At 36.3% G+C, this 25438-nt stretch overlaps 1 protein-coding gene and 1 long non-coding RNA gene across 17 annotated transcripts; one reads left to right on the forward strand and one right to left on the reverse strand.

Annotated features, from left to right (window-relative positions):
* The first annotated feature begins 13987 nt into the window (after positions 1-13987).
* Positions 13988-15789, forward strand: LOC104233245 (uncharacterized). The gene is made up of 2 exons (XR_712559.2): positions 13988-14317; positions 15457-15789. It is a non-coding gene; the product is annotated as an uncharacterized lncRNA (long non-coding RNA).
* A 1997-nt stretch (positions 15790-17786) lies between these two features.
* LOC104233246 (uncharacterized) lies at positions 17787-25197 on the reverse strand. Of its 16 annotated transcripts, XR_011402125.1 has the most exons (8): positions 24499-25197; positions 20008-20111; positions 19263-19317; positions 18785-19140; positions 18582-18682; positions 18293-18468; positions 18138-18217; positions 17787-18053 (listed from the first exon to the last, which is right to left on the reverse strand). XR_011402125.1 is itself a non-coding variant. In XM_009786614.2 (5 exons), exons 2-5 carry the CDS (start codon positions 20013-20015, stop codon positions 17940-17942), a joined length of 303 nt encoding a protein of 100 aa, XP_009784916.1. In that variant the 5' UTR covers positions 20016-20094; positions 24499-25196; the 3' UTR covers positions 17787-17939. The 16 variants fall into 16 exon arrangements, 3 of the variants coding, with proteins under 3 accessions (XP_009784916.1, XP_009784915.1, XP_009784914.1); XR_712577.2 differs by lacking the exon at positions 20008-20111; XR_011402126.1 differs by lacking the exon at positions 18293-18468.
* Positions 25198-25438: the final 241 nt, after the last annotated feature.

Here is a 25438-nt window from a genome sequence, read left to right on the forward strand (position 1 = left end):
TTAAGTTCTAGGTCGCCCACCAGTATAATGCGGGAATACATTTAAGTTCTAGGTCGCCCACCAGTATAATGCGGGAATACTTTTAAGTTCTAGGTCGCCCACCAGTATAATGCGGGAATACTTTTAAGTTCTAGGTCGCCCACCAGTATAATGCGGGAATACTTTTAAGTTCTAGGTCGCCCACCAGTATAATGCGGGAATACTTTTAAGTTCTAGGTCGCCCACCAGTATAATGCGGGAATACTTTTAAGTTCTAGGTCGCCCACCAGTATAATGCGGGAATACTTTTAAGTTCTAGGTCGCCCACCAGTATAATGCGGGAATACTTTTAAGTTCTAGGTCGCCCACCAGTATAATGCGGGAATACTTTTAAGTTCTAGGTCGCCCACCAGTACAATGCGGGAATACTTTTAAGTTCTAGGTCGCCCACCAGTATAATGCGGGAATACTTTTAAGTTCTAGGTCGCCCACCAGTATAATGCGGGAATACTTTTAAGTTCTAGGTCGCCCACCAGTATAATGCGGGAATACTTTTAAGTTCTAGGTCGCCCACCAGTATAATGCGGGAATACTTTTAAGTTCTAGGTTGCCCACCAGTATAATGCGGGAATACATTTAAGTTCTAGGTCGCCCACCAGTATAATGCGGGAATACTTTTAAGTTCTAGGTCGCCCACCAGTATAATGCGGGAATACTTTTAAGTTCTAGGTCGCCCACCAGTATAATGCGGGAATACTTTTAAGTTCTAGGTCGCCCACCAGTATAATGCGGGAATACATTTAAGTTCTAGGTCGCCCACCAGTATAATGCGGGAATACTTTTAGCTCTAGAGTTTGGAATCAGTAGCCCCACCTGAAGACGGAAGGTTACAACAGAGAGCCCCAAGCAGGAAAAACAATAAAATCCCCAGCGCCAAGAAGCAGAAGTCTGCCAAAGCAAGCGCACATTCAAAAGCAAGAAAGAACGCGTCTCAGAAGAAGCAGTTCGGAGACATTGTAGCATGCCCAGTATGACGATACTGATGAAGAGACATACCTGAAAAAGCCAGTGGAAGATTTAAAGAAGAAAGCCATGTTCCCAGCGGATCAAGCAAAGTGATGAAAACTGGCATTCAAACGTCAGCAAAGGACCAGCATCATCTCCCAAAGTCACAAGATAAAGGCATCGGAGGAAAGTGTTAGCCGACAAGAAAGCAAGGCAACAAGAACAAGTTGAAGATGGATAAGATTTCAGGATCCTCAGTTTAGCTTAGCTTCTTGTTTTCCTTTTAGAGCAATGTAATAGGGAGATCGGTTGAGCAGTAGCATCCTACAGCAGCATACAACAGCGCACAACGACAGCAAACACTACAGTCACACGGTAGTCCCAGCTACCAAAATTTCCCGAACTACATTGACCTGATTCCTGTTCAGCCCAGGATATGTAGGAAACCTCTGAAGCAAAGGTTCGGTCAAATCTTTTTCAAAAAATGCTTCACACGGAGTATTCGGACGGGCAAAAATCGCTCGCTTTATCTTTGCGCGAAAACCCTTCGTGTCTTCGGGCAAAGAGGGGCAGCTGTAAGCACGTGATTTTTGCTTTACGAGCAATCGCTCCAAAAGAAAATAAAAATAGTGACAAATGATTTCGCTGTACAATTTTTCGAGTTTTCCGTGACATGTGTTGTTAGTCATTTATGGGTCTGTCCGTTTTGCATCTAGGCATTGTCAAACAAAAATACAAAAATGCCTGTCGTTAAAAGAAAATTCAAAAAAAAAAACATGTGTATGTGTGCATCGTTCGTTCTCAGCTGTGATCTAACCATTTTTATTTTATTTTATTTTTTCATTTATGTGTGTTTATCGTTGTGGGTATCACTCAATATGTATGTAGGTTTATTTTAATTTTTACATTGTTTTAGAAATTTTTGTTTAATTTGAAGAAAAAAAAAAGAGAAGGGAAAAGGAAAATCTGATTTGGACCCCGAAACAAGGCCCAAAACCAAAGTACTGATCCAGTCCAAGACGAGCCTGCCCAAACACGGACTCAAACGACGCCGTATCGGCGTCCCTACCAAAGCCGTTGATCTGATTCAAACGAACGGTCCAGATCAGGCTGTTCAACTCGCCTCAACGACGTCGTTTCAGGCAAGATGATCTAAGCCGTCCAACCCCATTGATCCAACGGATCCAGGCCCTCCTCTAAACCCGTCAACATGGCCCGATCCATGCCCTTTACCCGGTCTCACCCACCATCACGCCCAAACGACACCGTCTTTCCTAAGTGGATGGATCCTGGCCATAGATCTCACTTGATCCAACGGCCAGGATCTAAATCCTCAATACATATATAAGCTCTCCATTACACCCCACGCCCCCCAAACCAAACCCCGCCTTCCCCACTGTACACCCTCGTCCCAAACACAACCCCTTCTCATCCTCGAACCCTAGCAGCCGCCCCAGTATCCCTCGCCATTAAAGCCGGCGGCATGAACGCCGATGACCGCCTCCTGAACACCCTAGGACCACCTCACTGTCCTGAACACGAATCCACTAACCACGAGCCTCGAATCACTTTCGTTCGTCTCGAATCTTCATTTGAAGATTTGAGTCGAACCCGGATCTATGCCAAACCACCCCATCTTCATACCAGACACCCCCTGACCTTCCTCATGACCAAACCAAGCTTGGTTTGGTCTGAATCTACCCACAACTCCCTAAAAATCAGATCTGGAAATCCAGACTTTAGAACACATGCACCTGGGGAATCCGGCCAGTTTGGACATGGGTCTGAGGTCTAATAGACCTTAATCAAGGTGTTCTCATGTGAGAACACCCTGATTAAAGTTTGTTCGGCCTCAAAAGTTCGAAGTTGAATCAGATTTGGGTCTGTTTGATTTAAACATTTTCGGTAAGTTTTCCTTTCTTTTGTGTTAGTTTTGATTAAGTGGTCAGTATGTTTTCGTTGTGTTTGTTTGTTATTTTTTGTTATTTTTCATTCGGATTTCTTTCATCTCTGTAAAGACCTTTTATTTGGTTGATTGTTTTCTGTGTATGATTTGAATGTATTCTGTGATGTACATGTTCGATTAGATTAGTCGTCAAACGAATTAATTCATATAGCCCCAGTAATTGAACAAAAATTGTCTGATGCCCTTTAGGTCCCTGTATGTGTTGTTTATTTGAACGACTGATTATTACCCGTTATAATTAGTGTAGTCGACTTGATAAATGTCGTCGATTAGTCTCCTACGACTGAATGTTCAAATATTCTGAATGGGCCTGTATTGTGATTTGAATGTTGGGCATTACCCATGAATGGTAGTTTGTAACTACATTGTAAACAATTAAAGGCCAGGTTGGGGCAGTTCTGAAATCGAATGTTCAAAGCCCAAAGTGCCCTGATGCTGCAATAGGCAGGGCAGTAATAATCCAGGGTTAACAAGGGCATTCTGGGGTGTTGAAAAAGACAGAAAAGATTAGTATAAATGGGCTGACAAGTAGGGTACTAATTTAGGATTAAACTAATACCAATGGGGAACAAGACACAAGGGTATGGGGCTTAAAATGAATAAACAAATGAGCCCATAATTCTGGATTAAACAAAAACCAGGCGTGGGGAATGAAGGGGGGCTGACACCAAAAGATGCTTAGGCATGGGCTTAAAGGGGTATGGGCAGGCTGCAAGTTGCAGCAAAAAGGCAGCTTAACTGCACTGGTTCATTTGGCTTATAAATAAGCCATTTGAGAACTTAAACGGGGCTGGATTTTTGAGTCTTCAAAAAGAAAAACTTTAGTCTGAAGAGAGGTCTAGTGAGTCCCAAATCACAATAGCGTAAACACAAGGTAGTTTCCAATAGACATTGTAACCAAACACTGCCTGAAAGTTGTACAAGAGTGCATATTGGTCAAAGCTGTCTTGGCCAAGTTCTGTTGCTTGCATTGGCTGAGTTGTTTGTTGGTTGTTGAACTGTTAGTTTTACTGCATTTGAACCCTCAGTTACTGCTGTTATTTCCTTACTCTTTCCTGGGATTGCTGGCTTGGTTTCGACTATCTGCTAGTCCTTGTATTCTGGGAGATATTGTTGGTTATCTGTGGCTGTGGAAAACACTTGGTTTAGTTGGTTGTTGCTGTGTTGTTGCTGTGTGTCTGCTGCTGCTGTATTTACTGCATACTGCCCAGCTGATCATTCCTTTCTTCTTTTGTTCTCTATACCAGGTACACACCTAATACACTGTCAGATGTAATTGGAAATTGAGGATGAATACAAAAATGAGAAAACCTGAAGAATGTCTTTTATACGTAGATTGTTGCATTAAATATCATGTAATGTAGAATGATTTTTTATTTTGGTTTGGATGCTGGAAGCAGCTTGCCCGCCTAGTAAATATCAATGTAGGGGGATTGAATGTTAGTTGTATATGTAGGCTGTTAGATGAATATTCCTAATGCAGTAGGTTGTATCCCAGACTTAGGTTTAAATTGTGTAACATACTCTTTAATGTAGGTCAGGCATGTAAACTATCCACTATTAGTATAGTTTTTTTCCCCTTTTGCTAGTTTGTCACATATAAATTGATAAAGAACAAAGAATCAGTTCTAGGCCTCCACCCCCAGGAAGGCCGAGCCCAAATCGAAAATCAGCTAGGCCTGTATCGGAAAAACAGTGCCCAAGTCGGGCCATCTCGCATGAGCTGGGTTTGGGCCCATAATTTGCGACTAGTTGTCCATAAATGCAGTCACGTTTTATTATTCTGTAGTAGCACTTTAAATCCGGTTTTATAATCAACTAAGGCTATTTACTGCTTTCAATTGATAGAGACAAACACGACGAGAAACATAGTTGCTATAGGATATCCCTTAAAAATAACAACGAGATGAGCCTCGATAAAAATAAACAAAACGCAGATACGGGGCCCTTGTTAAATGCATATTAGTGAAGCATTTAGTTTCCAGGACGGGTTGTTTAGCAAATCTCACAACTCTCCTAAAAATAACAATGCGTTAGACTCTTTAGGACGCGCCTTAATAAATCTTACCTTCTTAAACTCGGGTGCGCATTTATGTGACCCAAATCCAATTCTCAACGGAGTCGAAATGTGTTTCTAATCACGGGTACATTGATTGTGACGTGGTTCGAGATGCGTGTCCATGACGTTGCAATTTCATTTTTTTAAAAAAAAAATAAGAATGAGATGAGCCTCGCCAAATAAAATACAAATTGCGGGGCCCTCAGTAAATATTTGCTTTAAAAATTGTTTAGACTTCGGGATGGACCGTTTAGTAAAATTCCACGGTCCTACCCAAAATAAATACGCTAGTCGCTTTAGGCGCGCCTTTAATAATTTAATTTCCTTAAACTCGGGTGCACATTGATGTGACCCAAATCCAAATCTCAACGGAGTCAAAGTGTGTCGACGACCACGGGTACATTGATTGTAACGCGGTTCGAGATACATTTTCACAACGTTGCAATTCTTGATAAAAACAGTAAATGATAAAAGCGGTTAAAAGTTAAATTTTGCACATAAGTTCACACTTGTATAAAATCAGATAATCAAGCCGAATATAACAGTTGAGCGACCGTGCTAGAACCACGGAACTCGGGAATGCCTAACACCTTCTCCCGGGTTAACAGAATTCCTTATCCGGATTTCTGGTACGCAGACTGTAATATGGAGTCATTCTTTTCCTCGATTCGGGATTAAAATTGGTGACTTGGGACACCCTAAATCTCCCAAGTGGCGACTCTGAAATAATTAAACCAATCCCGTTTCGATTGTCCTTTAAATTGGAAAAGAAACTCCCCTGCGCCCCTCGGGCGCGGAAAAAGGAGGTGTGACAACGAGTCCTCTTACGCGTTCACGAAGGGTTAGCCCCCCTGACCTTCGCGTTTACGGGCCTGTGCACGCGTTTGCATAGAGGAACGATTACTTCCCAGACTAGCCCCTATTTACGCTACGCGTTCGCGGGACATGGGTCGCGTTCGCGTAGAGCAACCCCCTAGTGCTCCGCGTTTGTGATTCTTACCTCGCGTTCGCGTTGAATAAAAACCACCCCTGCCCATTTTCCTTTTCGCGATCGCGTGAAGGGCTTCGCAATCACGAAGCACAAGGTATGATTGGCTTTGGGCTATTTTATTCTTCTTCAAGTGATTTCAACCTTATGAGATTTTGTTATAGTGATTATGCGGGATATATTGATGATAGAAAAAGTACAACTGGTTTTGTATTTTTCTTGGGTGATTATGTTATTTCTTGGAGTTCAAAGAAGCAATCAATTGTTACTCTCTCGACTTGTGAAGCTGAATATGTACCTGCAACATCCAGTACGTGTCATGCTATTTGGTTGAGAAGATTGTTAAAGGAGCTTAATTTACCACAAATTGAAGCTGCAGAAATCTGTATTGACAACAAATCCGCACAGGCACTAGCGAAGAATCTGGTGTATTATGATCGAAGCAAGCATATAGACAGAAGGTATCACTTCATATGAGAATGCATTGCCAAGAAGGAAGTCGAGCTCAAATATGTGAAGTCTCACAATCAAGCTGCTGATATCTTTACAAAGCCTTTCAAGTTTGAAGATTTTCGGATGTTCAGATCAAGACTTGGAATCAAGAAGAAAAATTAAAATTAAGAGGGAGATTTGTAGGACACTCTTAAATAAAAAGAAAATGAAAAAAAAAACAGAAATATGAAAGACAAAATGGCAACAAGTTGCAACGAGTGCAGAACACATTGGGAATTTGCAAATTGGCAAATTGCAAAACCAATGCATTTGATTGGTTGAAGAGGATGGCTCTCTTCCTATAAATAAAGCATTTGCTTCTCAGATCAAACACACTAAAAACAAGAGAAGCAGATAGCAGTGAGAGTAATTCACAGATTGCAGTTTATGAGATAAATAGTGAGTGAAAGTAATATTGTAGTGAGATGTTTAAAATAAAGATGTTATTTCTTTTAAAGTTGTAGTAGTCTCTTAACGCATTGTAATATTATAGTGGTATTATATTGCTCTGCTCAGATATTGTATTTTACCCCATTAAAAAAATTAGTGTTGTTGTTACTCTCTTGTGTTATTATTATTTACCGTAAATATTATTCCTTGAAGGGGATATTATTTTTTTCCAACACTTACATGATTAAACACTTCAAACACTCCCATATCATGGAGAATTTCATTGGACCTTTCTTTGACTCTATTCTTGATTTTTAATATTTTAACATAGGTGTCTATTGATATAGTGGAGGAGCCACATTTAACAAAGGGGTGTAAACTTATACCTCTTCCCCGAAAAATTACATTGTATTGTCGATAAATTATTATTTTTATGCATGTATGATATATGTTGAATCCCCTTTATTTTTCGTGTATTTAATTTTTTATATTTTGACGTCCTTTAGTGAAAATCCTGACTTCTCTATTGTATTGATAGATGCTCATCAATGGCTAAAACTAATGCATTGTGGCTTGAATATAAGTGGGAAAATGCATAATTACCCCCTGACTTATGCCCGTATTCCCAACTATATATTTTTTCTTTGCGGGAATTCTATTACCCCCTAAACTTATTTTAAATGGAATTATTTTCACCCTTAACGCTGACGTGGCAGAATGTGTGTATTTCACTCTCCCAAAGGAGAGTAAGAAGCAAGAAAAAATGATTTTTAGATTATTATCACACATACAGAGAAGACCAAAAAATCGTGCAAGCAAGAACCTGACTAGGCTCCGAAACATCTAACCTCACAAACGGATTGACTAAGGCCTGAACATCTGATGCTAGCAGTCACTCACAAACTGGAATATATGCAAGGCTACCCATACTTACAACCTTTCAACTTAAGCCATCGACCACCACATTGGTCTTCCGGGGATGGTACAAAATAGTGATATCATAGTCTTTTAACAGCTCTAACCACCTCCGCCGTCTCAAGTTGATATCCTTTTTCATAAACATGTTCTATAGACTCTGATGATCTGTGAATACCTCACACGACACACCGTAGAGTTAATGTCTCCAAATCTTCAAAGAATAAGCATGAACAATAGCTTCCAACTCTAAGTCATGAACATTATAATTCTTCTCATGAACCTTCAACTGCCGAGATGCATATGCAATCACCCTGCCATCCTGCATCAACACTGCACCAAGACCAATACGCGATGCATCACAATACACAGTGTAAGACCCCAAACCCGTAGGAAACAACAATACCGGAGTTGTAGTCAAGGCAATCTTGAGCTTCTGAAAGCTCAACTCACACTCATCAGACCATCTGAATGGGGCACCCTTCTGGGTCAATCTAGTCAATGGGGCTACGATGGATGAAAACTAGTTTGAGGTACTTGACATGTACCAGGCCAGATATACTCTTTGCAGTTGGATTAGTAAGCCACTTCATGGAAGCTTCTACCTCCACTCATTTGAAAATCGCTAGAAGAATTCTTCGCTACCTATTTTTACCATTTTACTTACTTTTTTTTTTCCTTTTCCTTTTCCTTTTCCTTTTCCTTTCTCTTTGTCTTTTTTCTTTTACTTTTTTTTTTCATTTCTTCTCTATTTCCGGCGGATATTCATTCACCGGCGACTTTGTCTAACTGGTTTTCTTCCATTTTTTCTTTTCACACATAAATTAAACTCTCAAAAATATCTATTCATAAGCAAAGAAAAATACACTCAGATTTGGGGGAAAAATTCATCATCGGAAAACCTTCCCACGCCGGAAAAAAATAATGTATTAAAATTTTAACTGGAAAAAGTTTTCTCAGCTTATATTCGTTTTTATTTCTTTTGCTCTTCCTCCCACACATAAATTACACTTTCAAGAAAAAATTATATATATATATAAATATATATATAACAAAACACACTTAGATCAGGATAAAAGTCTGTCGCCGGAAAAAATGGTGTTTGTGAAATTACGACGATTACCATTTTATGCCGTCGATGACCAAAACAAAAAGAAAGAGAATGAAATAACCAAAAAAATGAGAATAATAAAAAATAAGAAAAAAGGATGAGAAAAAGAAGAAAGAATAAAATATTACTAAAAATACATGTGGGGGCGCGTGTAGCTCACCACTTACCAAGAGTTTGGTTGTCAGCGTTAAGAGTGCAAATAATTTCATTTAAAATAAGTTTAGGGGGATAATAGGATTCCCGCAAAGAAAAAGTGTGTAATTAAAAATTCAGGTATAGATGAGGGGATACTTATGCATTTTCCCAATATAAGTGGATTACAATACCGTCTAACATAGAAATTAACCTATCGACTGATACTATCCCATAGACCACTGAGTTGAAGCATGATGGTCATTGTCGCCATGAAATTACATAAAAAGCAATTTTAGTGTGCGATTGCAATTGATTTCGATTTATATAAGAATCTGCGTGATTTTAAAGCTAAACTAATTGTGAATTCTCATTCGGAATACTTTTGTGTTGTAGTCTAACAAATTGTGAAGAAACTGTATATAGTTTGTATACTTTTGGTAAATTGAAAAATATTGTTTTAATATAGTTACTATTATAGTATCCACACGAAAAAATCCCTTTACATAAATCTTGGCCAATCAATCCCTATGATAAATTCATTTAGTGTCACCCTCATCCTTCAATTCGGTTTGATCAAATAACTTTGGTGTCGTTTTCTTCAAGTATTGATGAATTGTTTTTATTCGCTTAATTCTAGGGCGGATGTAGTCTTTCGGTACCAAGTTCATAAGAATCTAGTAAGTTTGACGCGTAGCAAAAATGTTATGTGAAAAATTCACTATAATTACAATAAATAATAGATATATATGAATTCATACCTTTAATACAATGAGTTTAATTATAAAAACCTTAAAGATTGAATCCATAGAGCTTAAAACCTGGATTCGCCTCTAAGCTTATACTACTAAACACATGTCCTAAACCGAGGGAAACCATTATAACAGTGGTATCGGGTTCAGCTTGTACACCTCGACTAATTCTACAAAATATTTTTTACCTCTTACCAACACAGATACTGAATAACTCTGTTCATAAAGACTTGGTAAAACAAATTACCTAGTATTTTTGCATATAAATTTTAGGCTTACTTGGTTTCCTCTTCTACTTTTTGCTTAATTTTTAAGTGAATAATACCATCTAATTAAACAATAAAATGGCATCACCACACTCTAAAAGATGATAAAGATTGTTTTCACTTTATCAAGTAGAGCGTTGTTACATGGCCCCAAACATGATCCTTGATATAAAGTTGTGGTGAAGACTTGATGGAGTCCTCTTTAAGGGGAAAAACTAAATAGAATATACTCAAAGTAGCAAAGTGATGAATAGTCCAAGCTGCAATTTCCCCTCTGATAACTTCATCTAGAGTGCCATCATTCTCATCATTCACTTTGATAAATTAGACTTTCCCTCGTGTGGAAATATTTGTTTTAGAAAATTAAACATTCAAACATGATGGTCAACCTTTCTTATGCAAATGCCAGGAAATTGGGGAGTGAATCCTAACATTTTGAAATGTGTCCTTAATTACAGGTTATTTGCAATGTATAAAAATATTGGATAGCCTAAAGAAACAAGCACATAAAAGCTTCTCATTAAGGATAGAATTAAAAATTTAAATTAAATTATTTTTTAAATTTAGAAAGAGATTATTCTTTTTTAAACAAACTAAAAAGGAACTGAGGGAGTAATATTTTTCAAAGTCAAGAAAAATCTAGGAAGTCTTATCCACAACTTTATCATAGTCCTAGTTGGGTCCATATATACACCTCCCCCAATTGATAAAGTGAAAGCCAACCGACTAGATCCCCAAGAATGTATTTGGTACGACTGCAGTTATTACTTAAAAAATTATTTTCACCAGCCAATTTTCAATCAAAAATTTCTTTCATAAAATCAAACACAAGCTTTGGAACGAACAAAAGAAAAGATATAAACAAAAAACGTCATTAAATTCAAAATAAAATTGAAGGACTCATTGGTGAAACAGAGCTAAGCAAAAAATTTACTAGTACTTCAAGTGGGATTTAAAGAATAAATTAAATTGTTATTAATTCTACCAACCTTTCAAGCTTGGCGATATCATGTTCTTCTTTAAATGGGATTTAACTTTATTGTTAAACAATTACACCGTAGCTAGTTAACTTTTACTAAAGGAAATGGAAAAGGGACAAATGATGAACCGTATAAATTAGACAATTGAAGTATCTAAGAAGAAGCTATATACAACTTAGAAAGACGGTGATGGTGCAATACTTTCCATGCTTTTAATCAGTGGCGGATGTAGTGTAGTATCACCGGATTCAACTGAACCTATAACTTTTGACGCGGAGTAAAAATTTGTGTAAAAATTCATTAAAATTACAAAAATAGTACATATGAACCCATAACTTTAAAAATCTAATGGGTTCGATGCTAAAAACTTTAAAAGTTGAACCCATAAGATTTAGATCCCGGATTCACTTCTGCTTTTTAACCCACTTCAACCCGAAGAAACTTATTCAATGGTTATCGCTAGGTGATTTTGGTCCCAAATCTTTGGGGTTTAGCGCATCAAAAGTGTGAGACAATGAAGGAAAATTCTTCCGCCCCAAAATAGGGGTTTAAGTGAATAGATTGAAGTCATTGATACGTGAAGAAAATGGCACCATAGTTCTTTGATTAAACTGAATTGAAGGATGAATTTATGAGAGGGTTCCATGGGCAAAGAAGACTTCGTAGAAAGACTTGTTCTACGAAGACTTTCATGAACAAGGAAAGTTACTATATTATCTCGATTTTAATTTATGTGATGACTTTTTTTATTACAACATGATGACAGTAGTCCATTATATGTCATATACTTATCTTTTTTACTCGATTAAACCCTTTTTTGGGTTGGAGGAATTTATCTTTGTTGTTAATGTGACAGTCGTTTTACACACATTTGATACTTCAAACTTTTTATGCACCGTCTTCTTCATATAGCATTAGGCATATGACTTAGTTGTATATCCCCTTGAAGACTATTTCATGAACAAGGAAAAATACGATATTATCTTTGGTTTTAATTTATGTGACAACTTTTTTCATTATAAGATGTATACAATAGTCCATTACTCCATTATATGTCATATACTTCTCTTTTTTACTATCTCTGTTTCATATTAGATGAGATAGTTTGACTCGACACGGAGTTTAAGAAAAACAAAAAAGATTTTTGAAACTTGTGATCTTAAAAGCTTAAGGGGTAAAAAGTTTGTGGGACCATGACATTTGTGTGACTATAAAAGCTTCTCTTTAAGAGTAAATGGGTAAAATGAAAGAGTTTAAAGTTGAATTATTTCCAAATTTAGAAATGTGTCATTTGTTTAGGAACAAACTAAAAAAAAAAGTATCTCATTTAATATGAAACGGATGGAGTACTAGATTAAATCTTTTTTGGGGCAGAAAAATTTATTTTTATCGTTGATGTGACAGTAGTTTTACACATTTGATACTTCAAACTTTTCCTGCGTTGTCTTCTTTTTGTTGGAAACTTCAAAGGCACAATTTTTGAACACCGATGGAGTACCTTTTATAATACATTTTATTCAAAAGTAAGGCATTTGTTATCGGCCTGATCTGATGGTTTTGAAAATATTTTACGTTTTAATATCTTTAGAATTGAGGATCATTATTTTTCATGAATTTAACTAAAGAATTTCCTCTGAGGGTAATTTTATTGACAAAAAAAAAAAGAAGTAATTTTGCCTCATATATATAAGATGCCAGTGTATTGAAAATTTGAGACTACAAACTATCACATTTTATCTTCTTCTTTTTTAAAAAAAAAAAAGGGGGTGAAATCCCATCTAATTAAAGAATATATAAAATGATATCACCACATATTAAAAGGAACTAAGGTAGTTTTCACTTCATCAATTGGAGTGTTGTACTCTGGAGAAGACTTGCTAGAGTCCTCTTGACTTGGGACAAAATTACTTTAAAATCAACAAATCTTCGAATTTTACGGTCAATATCTTTCGAGACAATGTATTCATCTGCAATTCTAAATACTACATATATGTATGCTTGACCTAATAACAATCTATAAGCAAAGACCTATTTGATATACACTTTTCAATTCTTAATCTAAAAGTTTGCACATCATGAAGGTGTTAGCAAAAACATTCTGTTTTTTCTTGTTTTTCATTTTGGGAATCACCAAGTTTAGTGTTAGCGTAGGAATTTGCAAAGAAAATGAGCAACAAGCATTGGAGAGTCTAAAGAAAGAAATATATGATCCCTCAGATTCTCTCTCCTTTTGGATTGTTGGAAAAGATTGTTGTGAATGGAAAAGTATTGTGTGCCACTAGGGGTGGCAAATGGGCGGGTTGGACTGAATTTGGGCGGGTCAAGATGGGTTAGGTCAATAAATGAGTCGTTGTCAACCCAGCCCAAAGTGCACTTGGGCCGAGATGAGCTGGGTCAAGATGGGCTAAACAATGGGTCATACCCAACCCGCCCAACTTGACCCAAGTTTTAGAACCATGCTCATCTTGCATAAAAAAGCCTTTTACCTTAAAATGTGTAAGCTGAAAAATATTTTGTGAGTGGAGTGGGGTGGATGGGTGGTGCAGAAAAATAAAAAAAATAGAAAACAGAAAATTAAAACTACAAAAAAAAAGTAAAAAAAAAATTGAGGGGGTTTGCGTGGGGGTAGGGTGTAGGATGGGTGGGTGGTGTAGAAAACAAAAAAAACAGAAAATTAAAAATACAAAAAAAAAAGTAAAATTGGGGTAACTAAGTAAATTTCTATATAAGTTAGGTTGAGATTCCTTTGTTTTGGGTGAGTTTCATGGGTTGTATGTGAGCTGCTTAATGGGTCAGAATGGGCTATAAAATAATTGGTTAACTTGGGCTCAGCCTAAATAGACCCATGAGCTAAAATATTTGTAGCCCAACACATTAATCTTTGGACGGGTTGTATAGGTTTGGGCTCAAATTGCCACCCCTATGTGCCACAATCTGACTCGTCATGTGATTGAGCTACACATATATGATTTTTTGGATATCTAAGGATCAATAAACTTGAGTGGCTGTCAAGTCTTTTAAATCTTGAAACATTGGAGAGTCTGAAGAAAGAAGTATATGATCTCTTAGATTCTCTCTCCTTTTGGATTGTTGGAAAAAATTGTTGTGAATGGAAAAGGGTTGTGTGCCACAATCTGACTCGTCATGTGATTGAGCTACACATATATGAGTTATTTTGGACATCTAAGAATCAATAAACTTGAGTGGTTGCCAAGTCTTTTAAATCTTGAGAAACTGGAGATTGATTATGTGGATCTCAGCAAAGCAACTAACTGGCTACAGGTCATTAACTTGCTTCTTCTCTTGTTGATCTTAGTTTATATAATTGTAGTCTTCGTCATATACCACCTCTAATTCATCGTAATTTTTTTTCACTTGAAACACTCAGCCTTTCTAGGAATAACTTTAGTTCTTCTATTCCTAAATGGCTCCCTAATCTTGTTTCTCTTGATTTGAGTGATAGTAATTTAATTGGCCCATTTCCTAAAGGTCATGTTAACTTTACTTCTCTCAAGACTTTCATGGCAGATTTCAACTCTTTCAATTGTCTTTTACCCAAATGGTTGTTTGATCTTAATAATCTTGAATATCTTGAGCTTATATCCAGTGGTATTGAAGGTGCGATGCCGAGTGGGGTTGGAAATGTAACAAAACTTAAAAATCTTGATATTACATTCAATAATATTGAAGGAGAATTATCTGAATTATTTACTGATTGGAGTAATTTTCTTCCAGCGGGATTGAGAAATAGTTCTTCTTTGACATAATTGTATCTAGAAAATAATAAACTGACTGGAACTCTCCCAGAAAGTCTTGGCCAACTCCCAATGCTAGAAATTATTGACATCTCTAACAATAGGTTGGAAGGTGATGTTACAGAAAGTAATTTCACCAACTGGACACAATTAAGGAAGTTCTTTGCATCTAACAATAATCTAATTTTAAAAGTGGGGATAATACATAAAATCCTCCCCGACCTATGACCATATTACCAATTACACACCTTTTTTTTTGGGGGGTCCTATTACCCCTCTAAACTATTTTAAAGTAAAATTATTTACCTTTTAAAAAGCTACAACCAGATACATGCAAAGTGGTGAAATACACGCGCCTAAAATGTGTATTTCTTATTTAAAAACTTTTTTTTACTTTTTTCTCCTTATTCCTCATTTTCCTATTTGCAGACTTTCATTACCATATCCTGCCAACATATGAGCTAACTATTAAATTTCTTAAAGCATTCTTTTTTCTCTTTCCTAATTTCTCAATCATTTTTCATTTCAATGGCCAGAACTTATTAGACGCTAGATGTCCCTTCTGATCTCTTTTTTTATCACGACTTGCCGTATACGACGAGATCTTTATTTTCTGGTGAACTAAATTTTTGATGGGTTTTATATAATACTTGTTTGATATGTCAGATCTGGCTGGAGAACAAAACTCTGACGAAGACCCTGCTCCGGTGAAACTCCATTGTTGTTGACCGTTTTGACTGTTCGTAGGTTTTTACTGAATCATGCTCGTTGCTCCATCTAGTTGTAGCTCTGTTTCTGTTATTAAACATATCTACTTTTGATTTTTGGTTGATTTTGCGTTATATTGGATTTTCACTCCGGCATTTCGCCGTTGAAACGATGTCCCTCTTATTTGTGCGAGAAGAGTTTTAGAAGACGAAGGAGACTAATTAATTATGTAATGTCCAATTAAAATACGACACTTGTACCTGTTAATCAATTTTAAAATTATTTTTGTAACTTCCAATTGCCCTTAAGAGAGTGTGCATACTCTCTATGCCACATCAGCACTTAGGGGGGTGTTTATTACACTTTAAAATAGTTCAGGGGTAATAGGACCCTCCTCCCCCCCCCTTCCTACAAAAAAGGTGTGTAATTGGTAATATGGTCATAGGTCGGGAAGGCTTTTATGCATTATCCCTTAAAAGTGAGTTAGAACTAGATTTCACATTTTCAAGCCATAGATTGATATACGCAATTGGAATATAAGTCATCTGTTTCCCTTGTGGCTCCAAACTCAAAAGAATATAAATAGTGTGGACATATCAAATGGTGGAATACAAGATGAGGTTCCAACTTGGTTTTGGAACTTATCTTCTCAAATTCAATTACTTGATATTTCTCACAACTAATTTATTGGTGAGGTTCCAACCATCTCAACACCTTCTTGGTCACCTGGACAAGCTTATTGGTTAATATACTTGGATTCCAACAATTTCAGTGGTCCGCTACCTCAGATTTCACCCAATGTAACTGTGATAGACCTCTCGAACAATTTCTTTTCAGGGGGTTTATCTCAATTCTTGTGTGAAACAAATAAGAATAGATCCTACAAATTGGAGGTCTTAAACCTCGAGGAAAATGATTTGTCAGGAGAAATTCCTGATTGTTGGATGAACTGGCCAGAGTTAAAAGTTTTGATCTTGAGAGACAATAACTTGATTGGGGGCATACCAAGATCCATGGAGGTTTTAAATAACTTGATATCCTTGGACTTCCGAAGAAATAGACTTACCAGTCTATTGTCTTCATCATTGGAAAATTGCACAAAATTGCAGAAGATAGATATAGCTGAGAATGAGCTTGATGGACATTTACCACCATGGTTGGGAATGAGGCTTTCATATTTAATAATAGCCTTAGCTCAAACAAATTCTATGGTAAATTGCCTCCAGAAATTTGTCACCTCAAAGATCTTCAGATCTTAGAACTTGCAAACAATAGTTTCTTTGGAATTATACCAAGGTGTATTAGCAATCTAACACAAATGGTCACCGTAAATAAGTTGGGGGAAGGTGATATTATTTATGCTTCTCATTATTTTGAAGCACGTTTTAGAGAAAGCGCAATGGTGACAACTAAAGGCGATATTTACCAGTATGATAAAACATTGATATTGGTTACAAGCATGGATATGTCTAACAATAATCTCTCTGGAGATATTCCTATAAGTTTTACCAGTCTTGTAGGATTAAGATTCTGTAATTTCTCAAAAAACCATCTGACAGGTAGAATCCCAAATGGCATTGGTGACATGAAAGTGCTGGAATCCCTTGATCTTTTAGAAAATTAACTTTCTGATCAATTCCCACAAAGTTTATCGAGTTTGTCAACTTTGAGCTTCTTGAATCTATCTTATAACAATTTGTCAAGGAAGATACCTGTGGGCACTCAACTTCAAAGCTTTAATTCCTCGAGTTTCCAGGGGAATGAGCTTTGCGAGCTTCCACTCTTCTCGAACAGCAGTTCAGATGGTAAAATTCCTTATGTTCATACTGAAAAGGATGAGAGTGATGAAGATGAATTGGATTGGTTCTACATTTCAATGGCAATAGGATTTGGTCTTAGCTTTTGGGAAGTATGTTCTTGTTTGCATTAAGGTGTTCGATTCCTGGTAGCCTGCGTGTCTTTTGTTAGTTTTCTTGCAGGTAAGGCTGCTTACAATAGACCCTTATGGTCCGGCCCTTCCCCGGACCCCGCGCATAGCGGGAGCTTAGTACACCGGACTGTCTTTTTTTTTCCAGTTGATATTTCTTTAGGCATTTTGTTTTAATCTCCCTAGTTAGAGTAGATGAGTGTTTGCAAATGATGATTGTTCGCAAATGACTCTTTAAGGAAGCAAAACAAATATAAACTTGTTAAATAGCAAAGTTCTTAACTAGTGTTTTCTGATTTAAGTTCGTCTACCTCAAAAAATTGCAAAGTTAATATCCTTTCAACTATGTGCGCTGCCAACAGATCAAAGAGCTGATGAATTGTATAAATGTTGCCTTTAAAAAAGATAGCAGAAGATTTGAAAATAAATAATCCCTCTGTTTCAATCTCTCTTTTTCTACTGCAAAGGACTCATTTCCAGCCATTGAATACTTAATCAATAGAGAGCGCAAAATTCAGCTAAAAACTGAAAGAACATTCCATGAGGAAATGATTTTGTATTGTTGCAGATCATTCAAAATAGAGCAGAGAGAAAGCAATCGATTGAACCTTGTACTGTTATCAAATTCCTACAAAATAGAAGAAAATAAAAAATTTTGTTGGCTTTTACAAGATAGTCTCATAACATGCATATAAAACTAAACAGGACTAACCTCTGGGTGATTGTATTGTTCTACATATCTGATCACTGGGAATACAAAATGAGTCCAGGACATTTTTGACATTCTCAATACTGCCAAAGAACAAAAAATTTCAGGCAACTTCCCGATCAAGGGCTTTCAATGCAAGATCTGCAATATGCTCTTACATTAAACAACTCTGTGTCATAACTCACAAGAATTGATGAAGCAATGTTAAGGGATGCAATCAGGCAATACATTCTTAAAATCACTAGCTAACACTTGATGAAGAACCAAAGGCTTTTGAATTGTGCAACATTCTAGCATAGTATATTTGCTATCAAATGCAGTTTTACACATCAACCTGAAATCAAAAGATATTATATGTGCTTAAATAATGGAAGCAGATTTTGAAAGTCCTTTCCAATTTCTTTAAATTCAAGCTTGATGTAATTCTTTTCCGAAGGGTTAGGCTACCTGACTGAGAAAGTGAGCTTGCACTTTCTCTGAGCCTGCAATTCGTCGAGTGATGAAAGGAGTGCTTGCAAAGGTTCTCGTGGAAAACTTCAGCTATGAACCTAAAGAATTGACCATGAGGAAATGACAATTTTAAAGTCGAGCCCAGGTTTAGACAAGAATCAGTGACAGAAATGAAAAAGAACACGAGACATTTGCATCACCTGAAATTGTAACTCTTGTCCGAAGGTTAGGCTACCTGATTGAGAAATTAAAGGTACTTCTTTGTTATATTTACCCGTGAGAGTGTGAATTAAGTATTTTGTATTTCTGTCCTTTGTGGCCATAGGCATGCAATAACAATTTCGTCTAACGAGTTTGATTCAAATGGGTACTTACCATCCCTCTGCAGGTAAAGCTGCAAAGATGTAACACCTCTTATCAAATGCAAAGATCTTGTAAACTTTCTTATTCTGTATTAAGGTAAAAAGGACTTAGCTTTTGGGTAGCATCCAGCTATTTTTTCATGTGGTCTTTGAGTCCTCCAGCAATAATCGGTTGCACTACATGATTTCCTCTTCTAAAAAATTCTCTTTCGTTATTAAGAAATACTTATTACATGCTAAACTAACGCCATAAATTATACTTAAATATATATATTCTGCAAGCTTGATACAGAAATAACACAGTCAGAATAATTACATCGATAATGGAAGGAGTGATTCCATAGGTTCTGGTGGCAAACTTCATCTACGAACTGAAAAAACATTAGATGAGGAAATGACAAGTTTGCTATCCAACCCCGGCTTAGGCAAGAAGCAAAGACGGAAATGTGGAACAACAGAAGAAATTAGCATCACCTGAAAACTACCACAATTAAAGGAATTAATGTCGCGCTAAAACTACCATTCATGTTGGCTGTTGCACAGGAAGTGATTGGAGAGAGAGGGACAATTCAAATTGTGGTAACTTCTCTCTTTCGCTACTATCATCCTTAGTCGCATGTATTTCTAATAAAGGATCACATGAATGTTGAGAACTGACTCGCGCCTTTTGCTATAATTTAGGCAAATTACACTTACATTTATGAAACAAAAGCAAACTAACTGAGAATATATTGGAAGTGGTATTGCTGCCAACTACTGACAATGGAAGTTTACTTATTTCCTAGATAATTGGGATGGTTGTCCGCAATTTTTTATATGTATATATGTGTTTGTGTATATTTGAAATATAACTTCTATATGGAGCTTTAGAACAGAGCTAGCGTGTAATGACAAGCATAACATAATTCATGTCCCTGGTAGCAAATTGAACAAATTGGACGTCATTAATTGTGGAGAGGTGGATCATTCTGACAAATTTTTATCTTTCAAATTTATAATGGAAACGAAACATCAAGCAGTAGGATGGTTTGATTTAACTAGGAAAGAGTACAAATACCTACAGATTCATTAGAGAGGCTTCTAGCAAAATGGTTCCCACTCTGTAAACATTGCTTTGTGATCTGCTACAATATGTTGGAAAGGAAAACCTGGAAGTGATGCAATGCTGAAGAATTTGGTAGACAAATGAATGTTAACAGAGCACAGCCTCAAGACCAAAGTATTATTTGTCACACTCAGCTATCACAAAGTTGCGGACCTACACCTTTGAACAAAATATCAGTGCTGATAGTTAAGAGGCACTGGATGTCTAGGGATGGCAGTGGGGCGGGGCGGGTTTGGCAAAACCCACAAAAATTTCGCCTCGCCCCGCCCCGCATAGTTATTTTTTTCAGTTTTCAACCAGCCCTGCCCCGCCTCACTTATGTTTTTTTTTCATTTTTTTTTTCCAAACAAACTAGTTTGACATACTCCAATCATACAAATAAATGAGGACAAGTACTTTTATTATGTGATGCCATATTAGATATAGGAGGATACACAACACTGAAATGGCTTATACAAAGGCAACTTTAGACCTTTTCCCTACAAATTATATACTATAAATAGTAAACTTAAATACTAGATTATGTATTTACAAATGCTGTAATTGTAATGTATATGAGAATAATACAGTAAATAAATAAAACTTTGAAGATACTGGCCTCATGTAAAATATTTATGCTTATTTAGCATTTATAAAATAAAAAACTAATTTAATCATAATAATCATAAATTAAAGTAAATTTATACATTTAATTACGATTAAGTGATAAAAATGGAGTATAAGATACAGAAAAACCAAATGTGATCCGTTTAGGTATCATATTTCGCGTATATCACCTTTTTACACAACATCTGTGATAGTTATCACAAAACAATTTTTATATTGGATTAATTACGTGAATGGCAAAGTTTGTATTTTGTGTAAAGAACTCACTATCATATTCAATGAAATCGACAAGTTAACACATGTTATAATAAACATATTATTGGTTAATTAGATATCTGATTCATTTCTTGTTTGCTTAAGTTAATTCTCAGTTATTGGGGTTGTCAAGTTATGTAAGACTGAAAACATGAATCATTTTCTAGGGGAAGAGTATGTTTTCAAGATTAAGATTATACGATAACCATTACTATGCCCAATGAAGTTGTGATCAGAAAAGATTAAATTCAAAGCTGCCCCGCATTGAACCCACATTAAACCCGCAGCCCACCCCGCTTTAAAATTTTTAGAAATTGTTTTAACCCGGCCTGCCTTGCCCTGCCCCGCACCCATATTAGAGTAAACTCGCCCGCCCCATCGCCATCCCTACTGGATGATATAATTGATACTAGAAAATGACTAGTCCTTTTAGTTGCTGTTTGAATTTCGACATAGGAAGAAACTTCTGTACAAAGGTTTGCACAACATTTCCTTCTCGTAGTGATGAAAGAATAGTAGTACTATCAAATTCCACACAGAAGAGAAGTGTTTTTTTTCTTCACTTATGCTTTTTTGAGAAGAGAAGAAGCATATTAACAGTTCTAGTATGCATTATTGGAGATAAATATAGGAAGTTATAATTACTTTGGGTGTCTTAGACAGAGTAATTTCTATCTTGAAGTAATCTCTACAGAAAACTTTGTTTTACGTAGTATAATTACTAGATAATATAAAGAAGTACGGTAAACTAGTTGTGTGTTCTAGTATAAATTACTAGCATCTTGTAGTTTTCTGTAAAGACCCTTGCTAGAGATAAGGATAAGGCAGATAGTGGCGGAGATGTTTTCTGCAACTGTAGGCTATCTTTTATCATTTATTACTACGTTTGTGGGGGTATCAGTGATTCTTAAGAACTGATAGAACCGATCGAACAAAATCTATTTCAACTTATTATTAGGTTTTTAATTTTAAATAAAATTATAGGTTTCAATATAAATTTATAATCTAACCAAATTATTAAGGCAGCTCTTTAATTTTTTCATGAATATGTTTTAGTCTTTTAGAGATTGCGGAAAATTAATTTCTGTCAAAATTATTGCTAAAGTTTGAATGATACTCTACTCTCTACATTCTTGAAAGATTTTTGTTTTAGACCTTTACTCTACTCTTAACGTTCAAGATTTTGTGAGGTTTAATAAATTAATCATTTTTGCAAAGAAAATTAACACTATCACTATAGTTTTATTTTACCAGTGTAACATATTATTTACCATGTATGTCTGGTTATTTATACTTGCTATAAAAGTTACTTATAGTTGACATATAGATGATCTAATTGTATGAAAAATTTACATCATCGCAGATTTTATTTGGTTTGCATCAACGCACAATCACTTCAAAATTTTGGGAAAATATTAGCGAGACCGATGATTATTAAGTAGTTTTTTTTAATTAAAAAAACATGCTATTGCCAACTCGAAAGGTTAAAGAGATCGTGTTAACTATTACTCTTTCGATCACCACTTGCAAGTTGTAAATGGTAGGATGCCCTATGTGTTATTTTATGTTCCAACAATTGGTCCAACATGGAAAAAAGATCAATAACATCATTTTATGAAGTTAATGATAGATATGGTTTTTTCTCTCTTTACTGTTCTTGATTGAAAAAATAATAAATGGTGAATCCAGCAAGTTGCATTCATTTTATCAATCAAGATAGTGTACAAGGACCTGTATAGGGACTATAATAATGTTTTGGAGAAGACTTCCTTTATTGGTTTCCCACTTGGTATCCGATACTCGCATTTAGGCCCAGACTAATCTTGATTCGTGCAGAGCAAGCCTCAAAATGGAGAAGCACTTCCTATCAAGGCTTTATCATATCCGGAGCTCAAATCGACTGATTAAGGGTGTAGGACGAAGTATATGGACCCACATTGGGAACATGATAATGTTTTGGAGAAGACTTACATGCTATGTTGCGCGGACTCTCCAAAATGATGTTGCAGCCGTGTCGGATCCTCCAAAAATACACTATTTTTGGAGGATCCGACACTCACCCGGTAACATTTTCGGAAAGTCCTAGCAACATAGGTTACAGATCTCTTGTATAGAAACATTAATGTCCAGTCAATTGTTAAGAAAAAACAAAGACAAAGACTTCATAATAATAGAGTGAGTGTGGGTTTTTGTACACCACCCCAATTGATAAAATGAATACTATCTACTAGATTCACCATTTATTGTCCTTTCAAGAAAAGAGATAAAAATCAAATAAATGATAAATTGATAAATATATTTATCGTTGACTTCATATAAAATTGATGTTAAAAAGACCTTTTCTCCATGTTGGATCTACTAGCCAAATAGAAAGGGGAGATTGGCACAAAGGGGCTAAGTTGCTCGGACACGGGTGCGCGTGTAGGATACGGTGCAGATCTAGAGGTCGAATCCTTTGAGACGTACATTCTAAGATTCGGGGATACGGATCCTAAAACAGATACAAGTGCGGGGATTCGACTAAAAATAATTCAAAAAATGAAAATAACAAAATATCTCTAAATTATGAGAAATTTTGTGGAATACTTACGCATAACTTATCAAGAATTTTGTTAACCCGGGAGAAGGTGTGAGGCACTCCCGGATTTCATGGTTTGAGCACGGTCGCCTTACCATTATGCTCGGCTTGATTATCTAACTATTACATGTTTTAGACCTATGTGCATTTTAACCTTTTACCGCTTTTATTTGTATATTTTATGGATTTTATTTTAAACAAGTTACGATGTCGTACACTTGTTGTTTTATACATGTCGCAAATCGCCCCACGTGAAACGCACCCGCAATTTACAACATGTTCATTTTATTATCATTTGAAGTTGTAAAGTCACATACGAGCACTCGAGGTTGGGATTTAAGTGTCACGATTATGCCACGGGAGCCGTACCTATAACTATGACGATTTATTTCTTAAAACGCGCCTAAAGCAACTAGCGCGTCTATAATTGTGTTTTAACTACATTTGAGATGTATTGTGAGACAAGGAATTATGGAACAATTGAGGGAAATGAGTTAGCTTTTGTCCTTATTAAGTTGGCCTGATGAAAATAAATTTATTTGGTGTTCTATCCAATAAACTCGACGCCCACTAAAACATAACTAAATTGCATTCTGTCAAAGAAAACTCATTATGCAACCTAAACTACTTAATCCTTCAAATTATTAAAATCACATATGGCCCATATTAGCCACACAATCGAACTGGCCATTAATCTACTTAACTAATGTCTACATGTAAATCCAAAACAAAAAGGTGAATCAACAACAATGAAAGTTATTTTTGATAGATAAACAATTGAAAATTGGTAAGTCAAGCAATTCCAATTAAATACCAAATGAAACAACAGAGAACGATGATAAAACCACAGACAAGATAGGAACATATCACAAACTTTACCAACCAAGCACAATAATAGCAGTAAGTAAATCAAAGAAAACAGAGCAACCCAAACAAATCTGCAAAATTATCAAAGAGCACGGTATTAACTACACATGAGCGAAAATAAACTAAGAGAAGAAAAAGGACCTTTATTGCTGCATATACTCTAACATTTACAATGAAAGAGGAGCTCCCAAATCACAATCCTAAGACGATCTGTACATCAGGACTTAGACGAACCCGGCAAAATCGAACGATACCTCACTTTAGCGACGATTTCCGACAGTATGTTAGTGATGTTTTGTGCTGTTGTTTCATGGTGGTTTTGGGGTATTTTTGGAGCTGGAATTTGGGGAGTTTTGGGGAAAGATTTCGGGATGCTTTTTAGGGAATTTCGGGTTGTTTTGGAGCTGCTTTTAGGGAGTAATTTCAGCTGCGTTTTGGCTGATTTTTTGGTGAGTTTTGGGGTGAAGTCTGCTGCGTTTTCAGCTGAGTTCTTAGAGCTAAAAGTGCGACTTTATGGCCGAAAAGGGCTGGAGATGAGTGGAGTTTTGGAGGTGAAAATGTGGCTTTCATGGCTGGGTTTTCGGCAGCAATCGCCGGATTTTTGGTGCTGGTTTGGGGGCGGATTTCAACTGTTTTTGTGGTTGTTTTCAGGTGGAGTTTTAGGGACTGTTTTGACGGGATTTCGTGCATAAAAAGCTGCTAGTTCTAATGGAGAAAATGGTGATATTTCGCTGGAAATTTCAATGCTTTTCATGGAGTTTTTTAAGGAAGAAGAAGAGGGCAGCTCGGTTTTTCTCGTGTCTTCTCCCCCTCATAAAATGAGCAACGCCCCTTTTTTGTTCTCGTTTTATTGTTTGCCCCCTAGTCCCCTTCAGCCCTTGCCCCTTTTTGCTACATGGTCCTTTTCCTTTTTTCCTCTTTTAGTTTTTTTTTAAAGAATAACAAACAAAATTAAAATAGTAAGGTAAAATGTTAACTAACTATTCTTAGACCTAGAAAAGTATAAGAAATTACTAAAAAGACTTATAAAATACTAACTTATCACAAGAAGAAATCATATTTTTTGTGAATTTTCTTATCT

The sequence above is a fragment of the Nicotiana sylvestris genome, chromosome 9, assembly GCF_000393655.2.
Source record: "Nicotiana sylvestris chromosome 9, ASM39365v2, whole genome shotgun sequence".
Lineage (NCBI taxonomy): Eukaryota > Viridiplantae > Streptophyta > Magnoliopsida > Solanales > Solanaceae > Nicotiana > Nicotiana sylvestris.